This window comes from Haliotis asinina, chromosome 15 (genome assembly GCF_037392515.1).
Source record: "Haliotis asinina isolate JCU_RB_2024 chromosome 15, JCU_Hal_asi_v2, whole genome shotgun sequence".
NCBI lineage: Eukaryota > Metazoa > Mollusca > Gastropoda > Lepetellida > Haliotidae > Haliotis > Haliotis asinina.
The window spans coordinates 23,457,033-23,474,591 of record NC_090294.1 but is presented as its reverse complement, the minus strand read 5'-3'; the positions used below and the strand labels follow the sequence as shown (position 1 = coordinate 23,474,591).

The following is a 17,559-nucleotide window of genomic DNA, read 5'->3' as shown; positions in this document are numbered from 1 at the left end:
ATCATGAGGAAGCACATGTGTCTGCGTGTCGGCATGTGGTCTGACCAATAGGGAAGCACATGTGGCTGCGTGTCGGCATGTGGTCTGCTCATAAGGAAGCACATGTGTCTGCGTGTCGGCATGTGGTCTGATCATAAGAAACTTGAGTTTCTTCAAAACTGCCCCTATACACCCAGCAGTCAACCGATACCCGGTGGAATAAGGCCACTAGCCACTAACCCTCTAGCGCAACTTGGGTTGTCCTGGGTAATGATAATCGGATTGTCTGGGCGTTTCGTACATACACTGTGCATTGAGAAATGCGCCTCATCAATGGACCATTACTGGATTTGCATATTTCATATATTTTGACAAGAGTTGTAGATCTGAAATTACAAGAATATATTGTAGAAAACATAAACCCAGACAACCATTGACACTATAAGTAAACTACGACAAATGCACTAAAAAGGTTTTCCGTTTAGAAACAAGTAACTGATTAATCAGGAATGTAGAGCTATAATATTCATCTGACACTTGATTCGGTTATTTCTTTAAATCTTTTCTCACCTGTTCCAAACTCTGGAAATGCGATCGATGTGAAACTATTTTCAGTCGCAACTTTGAAGCATGCTTTGATGACGTCTTTCCAGTTGCCATTGAAACGGTCAACGCCGATGTGCATAATGATGTCAGCAGGAATGTTTGGTGCCGTTGTCATAGCAATTCCTTTCTCCTTCATTTGACCAGCTGGAATGACATGCAGCTCGCTCACTGAACCAGCTGACACAGAGTATGAGTATAACCACACAACTATACCAATGCGTCCATCAACGGCTGACCCCAAAGTACATTCAGCCATATGCATGAAACACACATTCACGATAGGATACCGTAATTTACGAATATTTCCATTTAATATCAGGATATTGATCTCCTTGTCTCACTCACTCACTCACCCACTCACTCATTCACTCACTCACCTGTCAACTGACACTGAAGTTCCAGATCCTTGCCACAAGCCACACTCAGTGGGCTGGACAGTATACCTGATAAATAGTCAGAAAAATATATTTACGTAAATAATGAAATATTCCTTAAACACCAAATGCATTTTAGATATCTGTAGAGACAACCATTCACATCACCGAGATCCAAATTACACATGTCACTTTGAAACAACAAACGCATGCATGATTGGCATGTTAGAAGAGACATTTCGGGGTTTCATCTTCTTTTTATTTTTATTCAAAAAGCCAAGTAGAGTTTGTCATAAATAAGATTACGTTCCTACACATCTAAGTATTTGAAAAACAAGTAAGCACCTATGTTCAGGGGTGTTGTTGAGTTAGTGAAGTGTACTAAGCAGATCGCATGCTCCTTGCTGATGTCGCCGTGTCGGAGGTGAACTTTGAACTTCCCCACGGGGTACCCAGCATCTGCTACAGCGGGGGCATCAGCTAGCAACCAAACAGTAAAATATGAACAATACTTTAGGCCTGGCTATACCTTCTGAGAAGATACAATGCTCAATACATTTTTGTATTCGCTTGCTTGGGATTGAGGCAGCCTAGTGTTCCCTTATCAAGTCCTGTCAAAAGAGGCGACTAACGGGATCGGAGTGTGAGGCTCACGTACTTTGTTTACACATGCCGTCGTATCCCAAAAATGGGTAGATCGATGCTCATGCTGTTGATCACTAGATTCGCTGGAATACTGCTGACTGGGGCATCAAACTAGACTCACTCACTCACCCCACTATCAAACAAAAACCCAATGTTCGATTCCAATTAATTGTTCAAAGTGTGAAGCACATTTTTGGATTTCCCCGCTGAATACCGGGGGAATATAGCCATCTCGGTATAAAAATAATACACACATATTCAATCTGAAGTAAAAAGAGGCAGTACCTTCGAACAGCTTGGAGTTGCGATGTTGCCGGATTTTCTCTTTTTCAAATGTCTGGGGAATCAGAAATTGTACCATATGTCAAGTTAATACCACTCATCCGCCCTTAACAATGAACCGGTTTAAGAATTCTTAAAAGAAGACAACAATATCTTAGTATTTGCTTAAGCAATACACGAAAAACTGAAGCACTTGTAACACCCATGAATTCGAAAATGATATCAAGTTAAGAGCGATGGTTCCGCTTTTATGACGTCTAACAATTCTATGGCTCTGACAGAAATGTTGCAAATAAAGATATTTTTTATTCTATAAAGATAAACCTTTATAAAAAGGTTAATCGACTGCGGCCCAGGTTAATTTTACCATCCCACTTAAAACTGATGAAATATGAATTTGATCAAACCGGAGCAAATCGCATTCCGTTATCAACAAATACACCTGGAGATATTTCTACAGTTGGCAACAAGGTACTCAGCTGTGCCTTACCCGAACGACGCCGTTATTGCCAGGGCTAATAACGATGGTGATGTATTTCAGAGATGAAGTGTAACTGATGAAGTCGAATATAACTGTCAGCATTTTCTGCGCTACTTCATCAGGGGGGTAGCCCAGTCTGTCTGTCCCTAGGGCTGGTAGCGCTATGCTGCGGTAATGGCTCATCGAAGAGTCATACAGACACTTGTACACAACTTTCTCCAGAAGCTGGCAAATAACAAACAATATACAAATAACTGTATCTCTTAATGCTGGGAAAAATCTGATGGTTGAAGTGTTCCCCTTGCTCACACATTACCAAACTCATGTTTATTATTCTCATAGCTAAGGTATCTCATCTGCGTAGGTATATTGCTCTTTACATTGACCACGGGTTGATTGGTCCAGACTCGACTACTATAGTCTGGTTCATAATTATAGAGAATTTTTCTTCTTACTTTGAGCTATCCTAACACTTCAACTGATTCACTGATACTTAAACCTAAGTAATGGTATAAGGGAGGTAACTCATCTTGGCCTACTGAGTATAGTACAATTAGAGTTACCTCCCCTGAATTTGTAGCAGACGTCATTTTCCTCAGCACTGTCAACAATGTCTGCTGAAGATAAAAGAAGGTTGATTTTTGAGTTGTGTAATCAAGGAATTGATGATGTAAATACATTGGCAGAGAGAACAGGAACTCCTCTCTCTACTGTGTATAGGATTAGGAAGAATTTTAAAGAGGGAAAGGATTTTGGGCACCAGAAAGGAGCAGGGAGACCCAGAAAATTGGACTTCTCAGATCGTTTCCGGCTGGGAATTTTAGTGTCTAAAAAGCAAAGGGCAAGCATCTCCAACATCAGGTATGAAATGATAGAAAGGGGATCAACAGTTGTATCAAAATCTACAGTCAAAAGAAATTTGATTGATCTTGGATGGAAGAAAAAGACTGGAATTCCTTCTCCTCTCATGAAACAAGAACATAAAGACAGGCGTGTTGAGTGGTGTTTGGCACATGAAAACTTTGACTCGTGATTTTTACTGATGAAAGCTCAATATGGGTATATCCCAATAATGTGAAAATATGGACAAAGTCTGCGTCAGCACCGTTGTATCGACGACCTAAATACAGCCCAAAGTTTCATGTATGGGGAGGGATATCCTTATTAGGAACGACCCCGCTGTGTGTGTTTGAGGGAAATCTGACAAGTCAACGCTACACTAACATATTAGATAATTTTCTCCTTCCAAGTGCACATGTGTTTTATGGAAATGACTGGATTTTGCAGCAAGATAATGATCCTAAACACACCGCAAAACATGCCAAGCGGTGGTTTCAGGAGAAAAATGTGACTGCATTACCATTTCCTGCATATAGTCCTGACTTAAATCCCATTGAGAACATTTGGGGGATGATGAAGGAATGTGTGAATCAAAAGGGGTTGACAAAAATTGAAGACATGAAGAGAGAAGTGGTCCGATACTGGGACAGCATAACTCACGAGACACTAACCTCTCTGATAGGAAGTATGCCTACCCGTCTTAGACTGTGCCGTGAAGCTCAAGGAGACTTGATAAAATATTAAATTGTTACCTACACAACATGAAAAGGTCAGTTCACTTTCACAATACATTCAATTTTATCTGATTTGTTCTCGTTTAATAATATGAAATGCTTTAGCTATTCTCAATAATTTTGAACCATACTGTAACATATTGCCGCCATACAGCTGGAATATTGCTGCGTACGGCGTTAGGCAACACACACACAATCCCAATCTGACAAATTTATACCACACCTACTGCACTGACAACTAGATTTAATTCAACGAGTCATGTGATCCATTCAAGGGACATAACTCATCCCACCTTATTGCTACCCAACAGTATGTACCCTACAACAACCCAACCCGCGTGCAATATAATACCACACTTGCAATTGTTACTTCTGCGTGTCACACGTGTGACAACCATGGAACTAATCTTGCACAATTAGTGTCACATGACGATTCGTAAAAAGTTCAAAAGAATCGATTTGAAGTGCACTGTGGTAGTTATCTTCATGTTTGTAGAGAGTGCTGAATATGTGTACATAACCTATACTAAGTGTCTTCTTCGCCGCTTCTGTTGTACACGTTTTACCAGTCCTGTTACTGGTGTACTAAGATGACACTTTCAGGCATACAGAACATGTTTTCAAACAATATTTTCTACTTAGGAAAAGATATCATCTGGTATCGAATTATCTGCTTCGTTACCATTACTCAAACAGCCTTATGTGAAACAGTGAGTTTAGTTTTACACCGCTTTTAGCAATTTTCCAGTGGCGAGCGATAATAGAAATGGGTTTCACAAATTGTACCCATATGTGGAATCGAAACTGTGTCTTCGACGTGACGAACGAACGCTTCAACCACTACCCCACCACCCCTCAACCATGATGTGTCTGTCTACAGTCAGAATATTCACTGAAGTAACGCTGCATTTAAAAATATTTAAAAGTTTTCTCAAATGATATTTTTTTCTGCTGGGCAGAAAATAACATTCTATAAACAGAATTAAAATATCATCGTAGATGAAGGTGTTTTGTCAGTAGATGAAGGTGTTTTGTCAGTAGATGAAGGTGTTTTGTCAGTAGATGAAGGTGTTTTGTCAGTAGATGAAGGCATCTTCTACAAAGATGAAAGCACCCTCTACACAGATTTCATTATCAGCTACTATGTCAGTATCATCTACGAATATGACAAACTATTTTAGACGCACTTAGGTAGCATACCAAGACTATCTATGAGTAGTCCTTTACACCCACTCAAAACTCCATACTGCGTTATAGCGTTACTGAAAGTATTGCATGTCATGACATAGACCAGGAAGTGTGGCCGCGTTCTAGAATCTGAACCCAGGGCTATGACTCCCCACCACTCCATAGATTATCATGTAGTGACGGTAGACACTGAACAAAAGTTGCCTCACTGAATGAATCCCTGCTCTCTAAACGTAACTGATAGTGCGTATCACAGTGGGGCTTTTTCACCTTTTCATGTCCGCGAGGTAAAGTAAACTTATTTATACCAACTGATATAAATATTTATCATGAGGCGCGAATATTACGACAACGTATGTGAATTTTGACAACTCATCAGGGTCAATATCGTTATGGAACCTTTCTTCCTCCTTGCAGTAATTTTAACCATAGCATTTCTTTTGACAGGGAATTTAATGATTGCAATGACACAATCACCTATGTTTACAATTGTTTGTGTACTTTATTGAAGCCGACATGAAACAGACACAACGTACCTGAACATATTCATGGATATGAGTGAGTGAGTGAGTGAGTGGGTTTAGGTTTACGCCTCACTCAGCAATATTCCAGCTATATGGTGGTGGTCTGTAAACAATCGAGTCTGGACCAGACAATCAAGTGACCAACAACATGGACATCGATCTGCTCATTTGGGAACCGAAGACATGTGTCAACCAAGTCATCGAGCAGGACCACCCGATCCCGTTAGTCGCTTCTTACGACAAGCATAGTCGCCTTTCATGGCAGGCATGGGTTGCTGAAGGCCTGTTCAACCCCGGGACCTTCACGGGTCTTGAGAGACTGTTTACAAAGTGTGATGTTTGTGATGTGGCATACTACTCACTCAGCAAATCGATTGACTGAGTGACTGATTGACTGAGTGACTGATTGACTGAATGGCTCATTTCAAAGGTTAATCCACCTCTTACGTACTCTCTTCAACACACGTACAGTAGTATAGGGAATGATAGTTCTGGACCACTTTCAAGAAATGTCTCTACAACGCCTTATTTACTGAATAAGACGTTGGTGGGCCCCTTAGCTCTTGCTACTATTACCCCTACTATAAAAAAGTTGGCGGTAATTACTGTGCCTTGGTAGGAGGTAACACTGTGCCGTACGGTACGATCAATACACGTTTATATCAATGAAGCAGTTTAACGTGAACCGCCTACGATCTCTTTGGTGTTCATAATAAAGGCTTGCTGGGCTTTTTGTATTCCCTGTTCTATGTACTTTTTTTTCTCGTCCTCGCTGATAGCAGACTTACGAGACTTGGATCGAATATCTTGTTTCATTCCGTTATATTTTTTGAGTTCAGAGAGGATTGAACGAAACTCCTCTTCTGAGATCTTACTGTCAGAGAGTGCCGTGGAAATTCGCTCACTCACTGTGTTCAGCTTTGCTTCGGCCAGAACCCTGATCTCGTCGTGTTTCAATGCCTTACGATTAAGCCTGCGTGATACTAACTTAAACGCCAACCCTGCCAACCCTGCCACCCCTGCCGTTATTTCAATACCTAGCACTATAGGTGCAGCCACGATGGTAGCTAACAACCCAACGCCTGCCGCCCCTAGTCCCATGCTGGTTGCCATAAGGGTAGTGTCAGCCCCGTCCACGATATTGAAAGCTCTATTGTACTTTTTACATAGTGCTTTCCGCGTGTCACGGTCTTGTTCTAGTTGACGTTTCACATCACATAACTGCCTCAAGCGGAACCCATCTACGGTTTCCAGCGTCTTCGCTACTTCCTCTACGACTGGGTACAGACCCATCCTATAATATATATTTTGAAAGATATTTTAATTGGGTTTCAGTTAAAAATCTATCAATGAATTTAAAGTCTACAAGTTGTAGACTATTAGTCAGGGTAATAGGTGAGAGGCTAATAGAATTTTCTGGTGTAAAATAAACCCCAAGGAGGCTTATTAAGTGGTTTCTAGTACCCGTGGTATCCTGTTGTATAACAATACGACAATATTTGCCTTTGTGTACGCTAAACCAGTGTATTAACACCCCGGGTAAAATTTGGTGTATTATTGGGGGGTCTCCATTGTCTGAATACTCAAAGAAGACTTCTATGATGAGTGTGAAAGGGGGGAATATTATTTCAGGATTACTAAATGTTAATTTATTTTCGAAGAAAGACGATAACCCATTTTTGCTAGTTCTTATTAATCCCCTCTCCGGAATGAAATCCCCGGGCCAGATACCGTTGTTCCTAATCTTAGAGATACGCCCCAATTCGGTTAATGTGATATAAGGTGAGGAGAGTGTTAAGTTGATCAGCCATTTAGGCTCTTTAAAATCTAATAACAACACCCGTCTGTACACGTTGTCTTTGAATTGTAGGATGTATAATTCACCTTCCTCACCAGGCTGATCGAATCCCTCCGTATCTCCCAGGTCGTTAAGCGTAGTGTTGGGACGATGACTGGTCATTATTATACTATTACGATATAATTTCCAACTGGTTTTTTGATAATAATTCAGGGGTTAACTTCATACCCATGAAGTGCATGTTGGCAGGCAGGAAGATATTGGTTAGTGATATCTTGTTTTCCACGGTCACGTTGACCCCCTGCAGACTGGTGTTGGAGCCGACACCCACCCGCACGTAAACGTTGCAAACTTGATACTGGTGTCGTTTCACCCACCCGAGTTTGATCCCCTTCACGATCTCGACATCATTCCCCGATGGTTCCCCTAGGTAGACTTTGATGATCAGTGTTGAGTTTGCCGGTAGACTCTCTAGTATACTGACCACGCCTTCGAATTCAGACACCAACTGCAATTTCACGTTTTGTATGTTCGGTTTACTCGATAGCATGTGAGCTGCCATAGTGTCGAGTGGGCTGACGACTATGCTACGTCTCTGAGTTGGGACGTAAGCCACGAGTATGGTTCCATTGTTCACGACTTTGTTTAGGTGGTTGTCTTTGTTATCCGTGAACACGTAGGGAGAGACGAGCCTAATATTGAGAAACCAGTCGTCGTTATCGGGTAACAACACCCACTTGTCATCTTCGGTGAAGACGAGCATATATGGTTTGTTTCGGGCGACGGTAGTGCTCTCAACATCGTCTAAGTCGAACAGTTTACCACCGAACGATGGGTATATTATCCAGTTATTATCACCGGTGTTGACAAGGGAGTACTTAGTGTTGACTGTTGCTCTTGTGGTATCTATCATATCACTTAGGGCTCCACCGGAGGGGATTTCAACGCGTTTGTAAATGTTGTTTTTCAGTTGCAAGGCGTACGATGTACCATCTACTCCGGGAGCGTCGAAACCGCGCGTGTCTCCGAGGTCGGAGATCCCGATATTGACGCATTTTTTCACTCCGGGCCCTTGTGCGCTGGTCATTTTACATGAAGCGTTAAGCTGAGGTATCCTATATTTACAGGATTATGATTTATATCTAACACCGATATTGTCAGCTCAGGTATGTTGCCCTGGGTTAATTTCTTATACTGCCGTGGTGAAAACGACTCGGTTCTACCGTCGTTGTATTTCTCAGTTTTCACCGGAACTGCTCTCAGTATAGTGGAAGGGTGACCTCCTTGAATGTTGTACGTTGTGCTCACCTGATCGAGATGAATGTACAACTCTCGGTACGGTACTAGGTCGGGTAACTTCGTGCCTGTGACGGTTGTTGTTGGTTTTATCTCGTCAGGAGACATACCGAGCATCCTTGCTAATGGTCGGCCGAGCCTCAAAGGGTTTCTTCCATTGTTGATTAACACCACTGTACCGTTTGAGTCGTTCATCTTGAGTTCGGCTCCCAGGGGTTTGAAGACCTCGTCGTTTAGAGAGCACACGCTGTAGTAGCCGTCAGTTATCTGGCTGCGAGTTCCACTGACGAACAGCTTATTGTTGCTGATATTAATGTTAGTCCATTGCGGTAGGTAGGTGATATCGCAGAGTGCGACTTCGAGTTGACCTGACGTGTTATCGATCGCGTGCGTCAGCTGAACGGCCTCACCGCTCGTTATTCCTGGAAGTGTTATGTACATATTACATATATATTTATTATATAATAGTTTTAAAATGTATTCCCCTGGTGTGTTTTACCCTAAACTGGATGTTGATTTCTCCACCATGAAGATTGTGGTTGCTCCTGGGTTGTCTTTCAATGCCAAGTTTATAGATATGCCTGATAAATATAAGCTTTCGGTGACTAACGTCAAGGCAGTCCACGCTTGGTTCAACAACCCTATGCAGTTCTGGCAGAATCAATTCAACTTTGCCGTGTGGTGCGCTACAACGGGGTGTGGTGTGACATTGACCGACACTCGGCGTGGACCGCTGAGTCAGTCTGTGTTCAAGTTCCACGTGTACTACCAGGTCAGACGTATCCTTAAAGAGATCAGCGCCCCCCTCCCACAGGACAAAGCGTGGGACGCAACAAACAACCCGTACGATAGACGGGCCTACGAACGTATTTGCAATGAATTCGAAATAAACCCGAAGACGGATTGGCGTTTGCCGGGGCCGAACCACGGGTTGGGTATTCCTTACAGTGATGGGTTCGCGGCAAAAGCATTTAACAAATATTTACTAACAAACTTTATGAAACGAAAAATGGGTAGTACGGAAAATTTTTTCCATGTATTAAAGGAGCTTGTTCCTAAACCTGCCAAATATGGACCACAACCAGTGAAAGATGCCAGTGATGATTTAGTGAGACGAGGTATACTTCGGCAGGACTTGGCTTTGTCGAGTAATGAATGGAGGGATGATCGTATGGACTTTAAAGGTGGTGTTGCTTTCATAATCCAAAAAGTGGAGCAGGAGCAGTCAAACGCAGACGGGTGGAAAATGTTCATGCTGGACACGTCGAAAGGATTCACTCGTGCCGGGGTAGTCAGGTTGAACGACTCGATTCGAACGTACGTGTGGGCGCTGTTGGGTGCGCAGTCGATGACGCGTTCCAACATCATCGGTAAGGGAACTGCTTACGACGCTCAGACACAATTCGTTTCCAACGTTGAGGATGCTATCAATTCTCCAGTTGATCTCCCGCGGGCTATCGAACGCTACCAAAACGTGTTAGAATACACCAGGTCGAAAGTCGACTACGTGTTCGGCGTGGGGTTGTACATGGCTCCGAGTGATATGCAACTGAGAGTAAAAAAAGTGGTGGGTTATAACAACGAAATAGTCATAGCCACGAAGGATCAAAAGTTGGGTATCAACCCCGATATTAACACCACCTATATCCCACACATCCCACCACGTGAAATGGGTATAGTTGCGTCGCCCCCGGAGCCTAAAGTTCATGTGGAGGTACCCCCCACACACTCTCATATTCAGGCTCAGCAGCATATTGATAGTAAAACGGCCCTGGTGGTTGGTGGGGTAGCTTTGGGACTTATTTGGTTAAAGATTTCTTAGCCGCTACGTACACCAGACCCGCCACGGCGACGATGGCTGCCCACAGGTTTTGACTGAGCCACATGGCAGTTTTAGACAGAGCGCTCAACAACCACGAGACGATGCTACCCAGGATGCCGGGAAGGGCTTCGGAGGCTTTACCAGCCAGTTTAGCTAGGCCTTCCCCGAGTTTTTTGATCCAGTCTTTAACACCCCCACCGCCACTTGGAGTTCCCCCGCCGGCAGGTGTGGGGGTTCCTCCCACCAGTGACACCACCAGGGTTGATATAATGAAACCCAATGCAGTCAGAATGCTGGCGATGGTGATCCCTTGCTCCCGGAACAATATCCGAATCCTGTTGGCTAAAGTTGTATCCTCGTTCAGTATTCTATCGATTGTTTCCCGAATGCGACTGATCTGGGATCGAAGCTGTTCACGATTCGAGGAAGCGGCTTCCAATCGTGTACGTCTCTCGTCTTCTAAATCACGTAGTCGTTCATTGATACGACGCTTCATATCATCGTTTTCAGTTTCGTTGAGTTTGGTTTTTTCCCTAGCGATGTGCTCGTCGATTTCGTTCAGTTTCCCCATGTTGTTCACGAGCTCTCCACGCACGCGTTTCACGGCTTCGTCTAAGCCGTACAGTTCCCTTACTGGAAAGTCAAACCCCGGTAACGGTTTGTCCCAGTAGGTGCTCAATAGTTTTTCTATGCTGTCCGAGGCTTCTGTAGCACGCTCTGGTGTCATTTCATCTCTAGTGGTGAGGTGGGATCTGGTAGCTTGCAGATCTTCTTTAACGGCCTTAGGTATTGCACCACCGTAATCATTCATGTTTAGATTTTTACGGATAAATTCAACACCATAGCGGCTGGCTAGAGTTGACAAGGCCAGTGGTTTTTTATTGCTCTTGTTAAAGAGGTCAACCCCTGGGTCAGACTTAAGGCGTAGAACACCCTTTGTATCAATAAAAAAATCCTTATGGTATCGACCCTGTGGTTCAACGTAGTTTTTATCTCTTCTTAAACTTTCGAAATAATCATTTACCGTTGTTTCCAAGAGTTCTTGGTTCAATGGTGAACTAGTAAATGAGGTCTCCTGCACATCGGATGCCTGGGCACTAGCGCCCGGCATCTCATCCATAGGTATGTCTTCATCCATTAGTATTAAAAATATATTTCATTTATATAACAATGTACGGTAGAAAATTAGATCCTTTCAGAAAATTGAGAGAGCCATTAGGCGCCAGAGCCGTGCGACAGTCGGTGACCATCACCAACAATCCCAGCAAGATAGACCAGAATCAAACTCTGCTGGTTAGATTTCCAAACCTTGGTGAGAATGACCTCATTGTACCAGGCACTGTTCGACTGGCGTTCAATATCACGTTGACCTCCGACAACGACAAACGCGAGCTAGTGCGGAACGTGGGGCGAGCCATCATCAAGAAAACGACCGTCAAGATCAGCGGTAACGAGGTGCTGAGCATCGACGACAGCGACGTGTTTCACTGCTACAAGGATCTCTGGAAAAGCGATGGAGAACGAGTCAATGATGTGTACCAGGGCATCAGCAAATCAACCCGGGCGCGCATAGGGTATGTCTTCACGCAAGACCAGCAAGACAAGCTATCGGACGGTGAAAAGGCCATCGCTCTAGCATACGGGAATCGATTCTGCGTGCCGCTCGACTTCGAGTTGCTCACGGGACACGCGCCGTTTTACCAGGCCGCGCTGGGTGATAGGCTCGAATACGAGCTCACGTTTAACGACTATAGCAAAGTAGTGCGTACGCCGAACGGTGATGAGGCCAGTTATGCCATAGACAACATCTCTCTGGAGTTCGACATGGTCACTAGCCCGGAGCTGGCCAGGCAGGTTCGAAGTCAGTACTCTGGGAAGATGGCTATCCTATACGATCGCGTACTGAGGCATAGATCAGTCGTGCGAGATAAGAGCGACACTGTGTGGAATATCAACCTGAACGTGCCGGCGCGATCGATGAAAGGTATCCTGGTCGTCCCCGTGGAGGATTACGAGCCATTCCAGAGGGACAGCGAGAAGTTTTTCAACCCCGAGATTGAAAAGGTGGAAGTGACCATCGAGGGCGTGCCCAACCAGCTGTTCAGTCATGGTATGAGACCACACCAGCAGTGGGATGAGATAAAAAAGCTACCAGTGGGGGATTACATAACAAAGGACCTGGACCTAAGCTCCGTGCAGATCGGTGAATACCTGACCACCAAGTACGCCCTATGGTTGGACATGCGATCCACGGATGATGATAAACTGCACGGCAGCGGGCGCCGTATAGATAACGGCAGCGAAGGGATAACCATCCAGATTACTAAGAAGGCTCAAACCGCTGGTAAGTTGAAATTATATCTGTACGTTATTATGGACGCGCAACTTAATATAGACAATGGTAGATTCGTGCAAGCCATCTACTAGTGGGGGAGACCCTCTGGGGTTACCCACTGACCCACACTGCGCTATCATATGCGGGCAGACTGGCTGTGGGAAGACCGTTTTCGTGTTGGATATGTTAGAGGGTTACTACAAGGATGTGTTCGATAACATCGTTATCATGTGCCCTACTCTGAGCATGAATAAAAAGTACGCGCGACCTTGGGTGATGACGGACCCGGACGTACACAAAATCGACCCTGGAACACGCCTGCAGGACTGGTTGAAAGCTCTTCACGAGAAATTTAAAGGGGAACCGACGCTGTTCATACTGGACGACTGCAGCGCTAATCGCGAGATAACAAAAAAGAGAGACATGCTATCGTACCTGGCCTTCTCCGGCCGGCATGCAAATCACAGCGTCTGGGTGCTAACGCAGAAGTTCAACTCGGTGTTGAAAGACCTCAGGGAGCAGACGCGATGGGTGGCCTTATTTCACTGCAAGGACAGGGATTCGTTCGAGGAGTGTTTGAGAGAGAACGATGTGATGAGTAAATTAGAACGGGAACGGGTGAAGAAACAGCTCGCTGAAACTAAACACGCTAAGCTCGTTCTAAAAACCGACCAACCAGTAGCATATATAGTATGCTAAGCAAAGCTAAGCAAAGCTAAGCAAAGCTAAGCTAAAGCTAAGCAAATGCTAAGCATAGCTATGATATTCGAAGTGTTTGTCGTGTGCAACTTAACCTTCATTTCTCTGTGTTTTGTCTGCATCGGGTATTATATAGTTAAAACTAAATCTTACTTGTTATATTATAAGATGGAGTGTGAGGAATTGCTCGAACAGTTGGGGGGTGTGGGGGATTCCCCCAAGCGAGAGAAACTGGTGGCGTTGGCTGTTGGCGGCAAAGCCAAACATTACTTTGGAGACTACACTCCGGATAAAATTCACAAAATGTCAGCCGAAGAAATCGATAAGCTGTACGCTAGATACGAGTCCCGGCTCGGAGCAGAAATGACAAAGACAATAGGATCGGCTATGACCCAGATATACACCGGTATTGTGTCACATTTCCTTCCCATTCCACCAGAGCGCCGACTTTACCTGTGAGAGGACCTCGAGAAAGACCCTTTTATCGAACACGCCGTGAGCTCTATCAGCTGCGGGCTGTACCACAAATATGGCATGTTGTTGGCTCCAGTGACGGCGGCGATTATCACGGCAAAACATTGTCAATTTGAGAGAAAGAATAATAATAATAGTATAGATGGATGCTGCACAGGAAACCCCAGTGGAAACAGTGGAGGAGACCCCTTCACAGGAACCAGTGAGTCCCGAGGTGACGGTGGAGACCACTTCAACAGTAACCAGGCAGAAGAATCCTAAGAGAGTAGCTGCCGGTAAAAAACGGTGGTGTAACCAACATAAAGTGGCCAACCCCCGACTGTTGTTGGCTGTAGGTGTAACTGCTGCCGTGGTTATAACATGGTTATATACACGTGAGGGAACTGAGGGAAACCCTGGGGGTGTGGGGGTACCCCCCACGCCGCCGGCAGGCCCCACTGTCGACCCGCATATCATGTTATAATTTAAAATATTTTTATATATACATAATGTCTGAGGGGAAAACGTTCGTCAACGACGCATACCACGCCACAGTGGTCGCCAGTCTAGCTGTAGGGTACGCTCGGTTGACTAAAATGGTGCTTAAACAACCAACTATCAAGCTAGATTTCAACCTGCAGGATATGGGTATGCTCATAATGAACCTTGGTATGGCGATGGCCACAAAAGACATCCTAGTAAAACAAGGAATAATACCTGATAATATAATGAAATAAATATAGGGATGGCCACGATAGCTATGATGGTCGGTGGGGCGTTAGTGAATGCCCTGGCATTTTCCGGGAGTAATTTCCTCTTCTCGAAACTACGAGATGGGGCTGAAATACAGGAAGAAAGGAAGCGGCACGATCTCGCTATTGAGAACTTACAAAGGGCACAGGCCGAGTACGCTAAAAAACGTCTCCAGAGGATCGATTTTATTAACGAACAACTCACGCGTGAAAACCATGCCGTTCAAACATTCAACGATGTCGATGAAGCAATGAAAGAATACTACCTACTAACTGGTAAACGATTGGAACCGCTCAATAAACCCACACTCGCTCAGTACTACACACCATCCAAGGGACAAATGAATCGTGAACTGGGCTTCATAGTTTTGGGTATAGCAGCTACTGCGTTGGTTGCGAAGCAATTAAACTAAAATACCTATATAAGTAAACATGAGACCCGCTCCATACCGATGCAAATACATACTTATGGGGAAGACGGAGGCCTGTGGTAGGAAATGCAGGAATCAGGGGTTCTGTTGTTTCCATATGGGAAGTCCTAACTACACGTGTTCTGTGTGTGGTATCGGGGTTAAAGGGCACTACTGTCTATGTAAAGCTCACGGAGCGAACGTAGTCAGACATCAACTCATCTACGAGAATAAAAAAGGCTACATAAAAGAACGTAGGCGACTGCTCAAGATAGACTCCAATGCGTGAAAGGGTTACCTCCCTTACTGTGAACCAATTAGACATTAGTTCTCTTAGGTGTAAACACGATGTCTACTGTAAGCGAGCTCAAGCGGGTCGCAAAACAGAGAGGTGTGATCGGGTATTCTAGAATGCGGAAGTCAGCATTGTTGAGATTACTAGGTTTAGAAGCCCCTCCTACGGTAAAACAATTAAAAGCTCAAGCAAAACAGCTTGGATACACGGGTTATTCAAACCTGGGGAGAGCCGGGTTAACCGCATTGTTATCACATGCCCCCGTAGCACGTCCCACTGTAAAACAACTGAAAGCCGAGGCACACGATTTGGGTTTAGGCGGGTATTCCCGTATGAGGAAACCACAGCTTTTAGAATTATTACGACAGAATAGAGCTATTGACCTACAGTTCGTGCGCACTGAGCACGCCGTAGGCAATTATTTGAGAGGTTGGCGCATGCGCGTTGATAGAAACATAGACATTACAGATATCAAGCCTCTGATAGCTGATAAGGTCAACCAGGAACTAAATAACCTAGGAAGTATCAAGTTTCAGATCACAGTGAAAATGTCGCTCGATAAGCAGGTTGGGAGTACCACTGAGTATGTTCAGCCTTACTTCCGAGGTAAACAAGAGGTCGTCACACATGCAGAGACCATTGACGCATCAATCGATACCAGTTTTCAGCAGATACGAGAATACCTAGAACGCTACACACACTTGGGGTCCGAGTGGGCTGTAGATAAAATCGATAATGTCTATCTAACGTTCAGAGGCGGGTCATACCTAGCCTTGCCTCCCTACTATAGGAACAAACATGCCATAGTAAACGTTAAGAATAGAGGAAACGATTGCCTGAGGTTAGCTATCAGGTCAGCCTTATTTCCAGCTGGCACTCATTCAGATAGGCTTTCTAGCTATCCCCAAGATGATGGGCTTAATTGGGATGGTATAGATGAACCAACCCCAATATCCCAGATCACTAAAGTAGAAAAACAGAATAATCTGGCTATAAATGTCTTTGGGCACGAAGGTAACACAACAATAGTACACAGGGTCAGCCCGGTGAAGGATTGCCAAGTTATCAATATATTCATGATCCAGCGAGGTGAAAAGTATCACTACACGTGGATAAAACATCTCAGCCGGTTGTTGCACGACCAGTCGAAACACGTTGGGGAAAAACACTTTTGTGTACGATGCCTACACGGTTTCAGTCGAGCTGATTTATTAGAATCCCACCGGGATGATTGTCAAGGTGTGGGGCAGACGGCCATACGAGTCGACATGCCTAAGGAAGGTGAAAATATCCTAAAATTCAGTAACCACAAGAACCAAATGTCTGTACCTTATATCATATACGCCGACTTCGAAGCCTTAGTTGTGGGTGGGGATTCCCCCAGTGGTGCCTTCACCCACAAGACACAAGAGCATAAAGCCTGTTCGTTTGGATACATTGTCGTCCGTTGTGACGGGGAAACTAAAGCTCCGGTAGTATATAGGGGCCCTGACGCCGCTGAAAGGTTTCTAAAGTGTTTGCAGGAGGAAGAAAAAATTATTAGGAATGCATTGTATAGAATCGCTCCCATGCGTATGACCCGAGCCGACAGGCTAGCTCACGCTAGTAGCACTAACTGTCACGTGTGCGACTCACCACTTAACGGTGATTCGGTGAGAGATCACTGCCACATAACTGGTAAGTATAGAGGCGCCGCTCACAACGTGTGCAACCTCAAGCTTAAAATCAACCCTAAGATAATAAACATCCCCGTTGTCTTTCACAACTTGAGAGGGTACGACTCACACTTGATCATGCAGGCCATCGCGAAAATCAATGGTAATATAACGTGCATCCCCAACAACATGGAGAGATACATCTCCTTCAGTTTAAACGGACTTAGGTTCATTGACTCGTTTCAGTTCCTCCTGTCGTCACTCGACAGTCTGGTCAAGGCCAACAATACCTTCCCTATCACCGATCGATACACAGACGCCGAGACTAGACCCCTGCTTATGAGGAAGGGTGTGTACCCCTATGAGTACATGGATAGTTGGGCCAAGTTCA

At 44.5% G+C, this 17,559-nt stretch overlaps 1 protein-coding gene across 2 annotated transcripts in view; it reads right to left on the bottom strand.

The window, feature by feature from the left end:
• The window catches only part of LOC137265471 (protein mono-ADP-ribosyltransferase PARP14-like), a 37,616-nt gene that overhangs the window by 5,330 nt on the left and 14,727 nt on the right, over nt 1–17,559 (bottom strand). The window contains exons 7-11 of one of the 2 annotated variants that reach the window (XM_067800876.1): nt 2,377–2,592; nt 1,890–1,941; nt 1,305–1,439; nt 963–1,028; nt 550–729 (exon numbers count right to left, since the gene is read on the bottom strand). In XM_067800876.1, the coding sequence (XP_067656977.1) occupies nt 550–729; nt 963–1,028; nt 1,305–1,439; nt 1,890–1,941; nt 2,377–2,592 (649 nt within the window). Of the gene's footprint in view, nt 1–549; nt 763–962; nt 1,029–1,304; nt 1,440–1,889; nt 1,942–2,376; nt 2,593–17,559 lie in introns of both variants that reach the window. The other variant, XM_067800875.1, reaches the window with a different exon arrangement.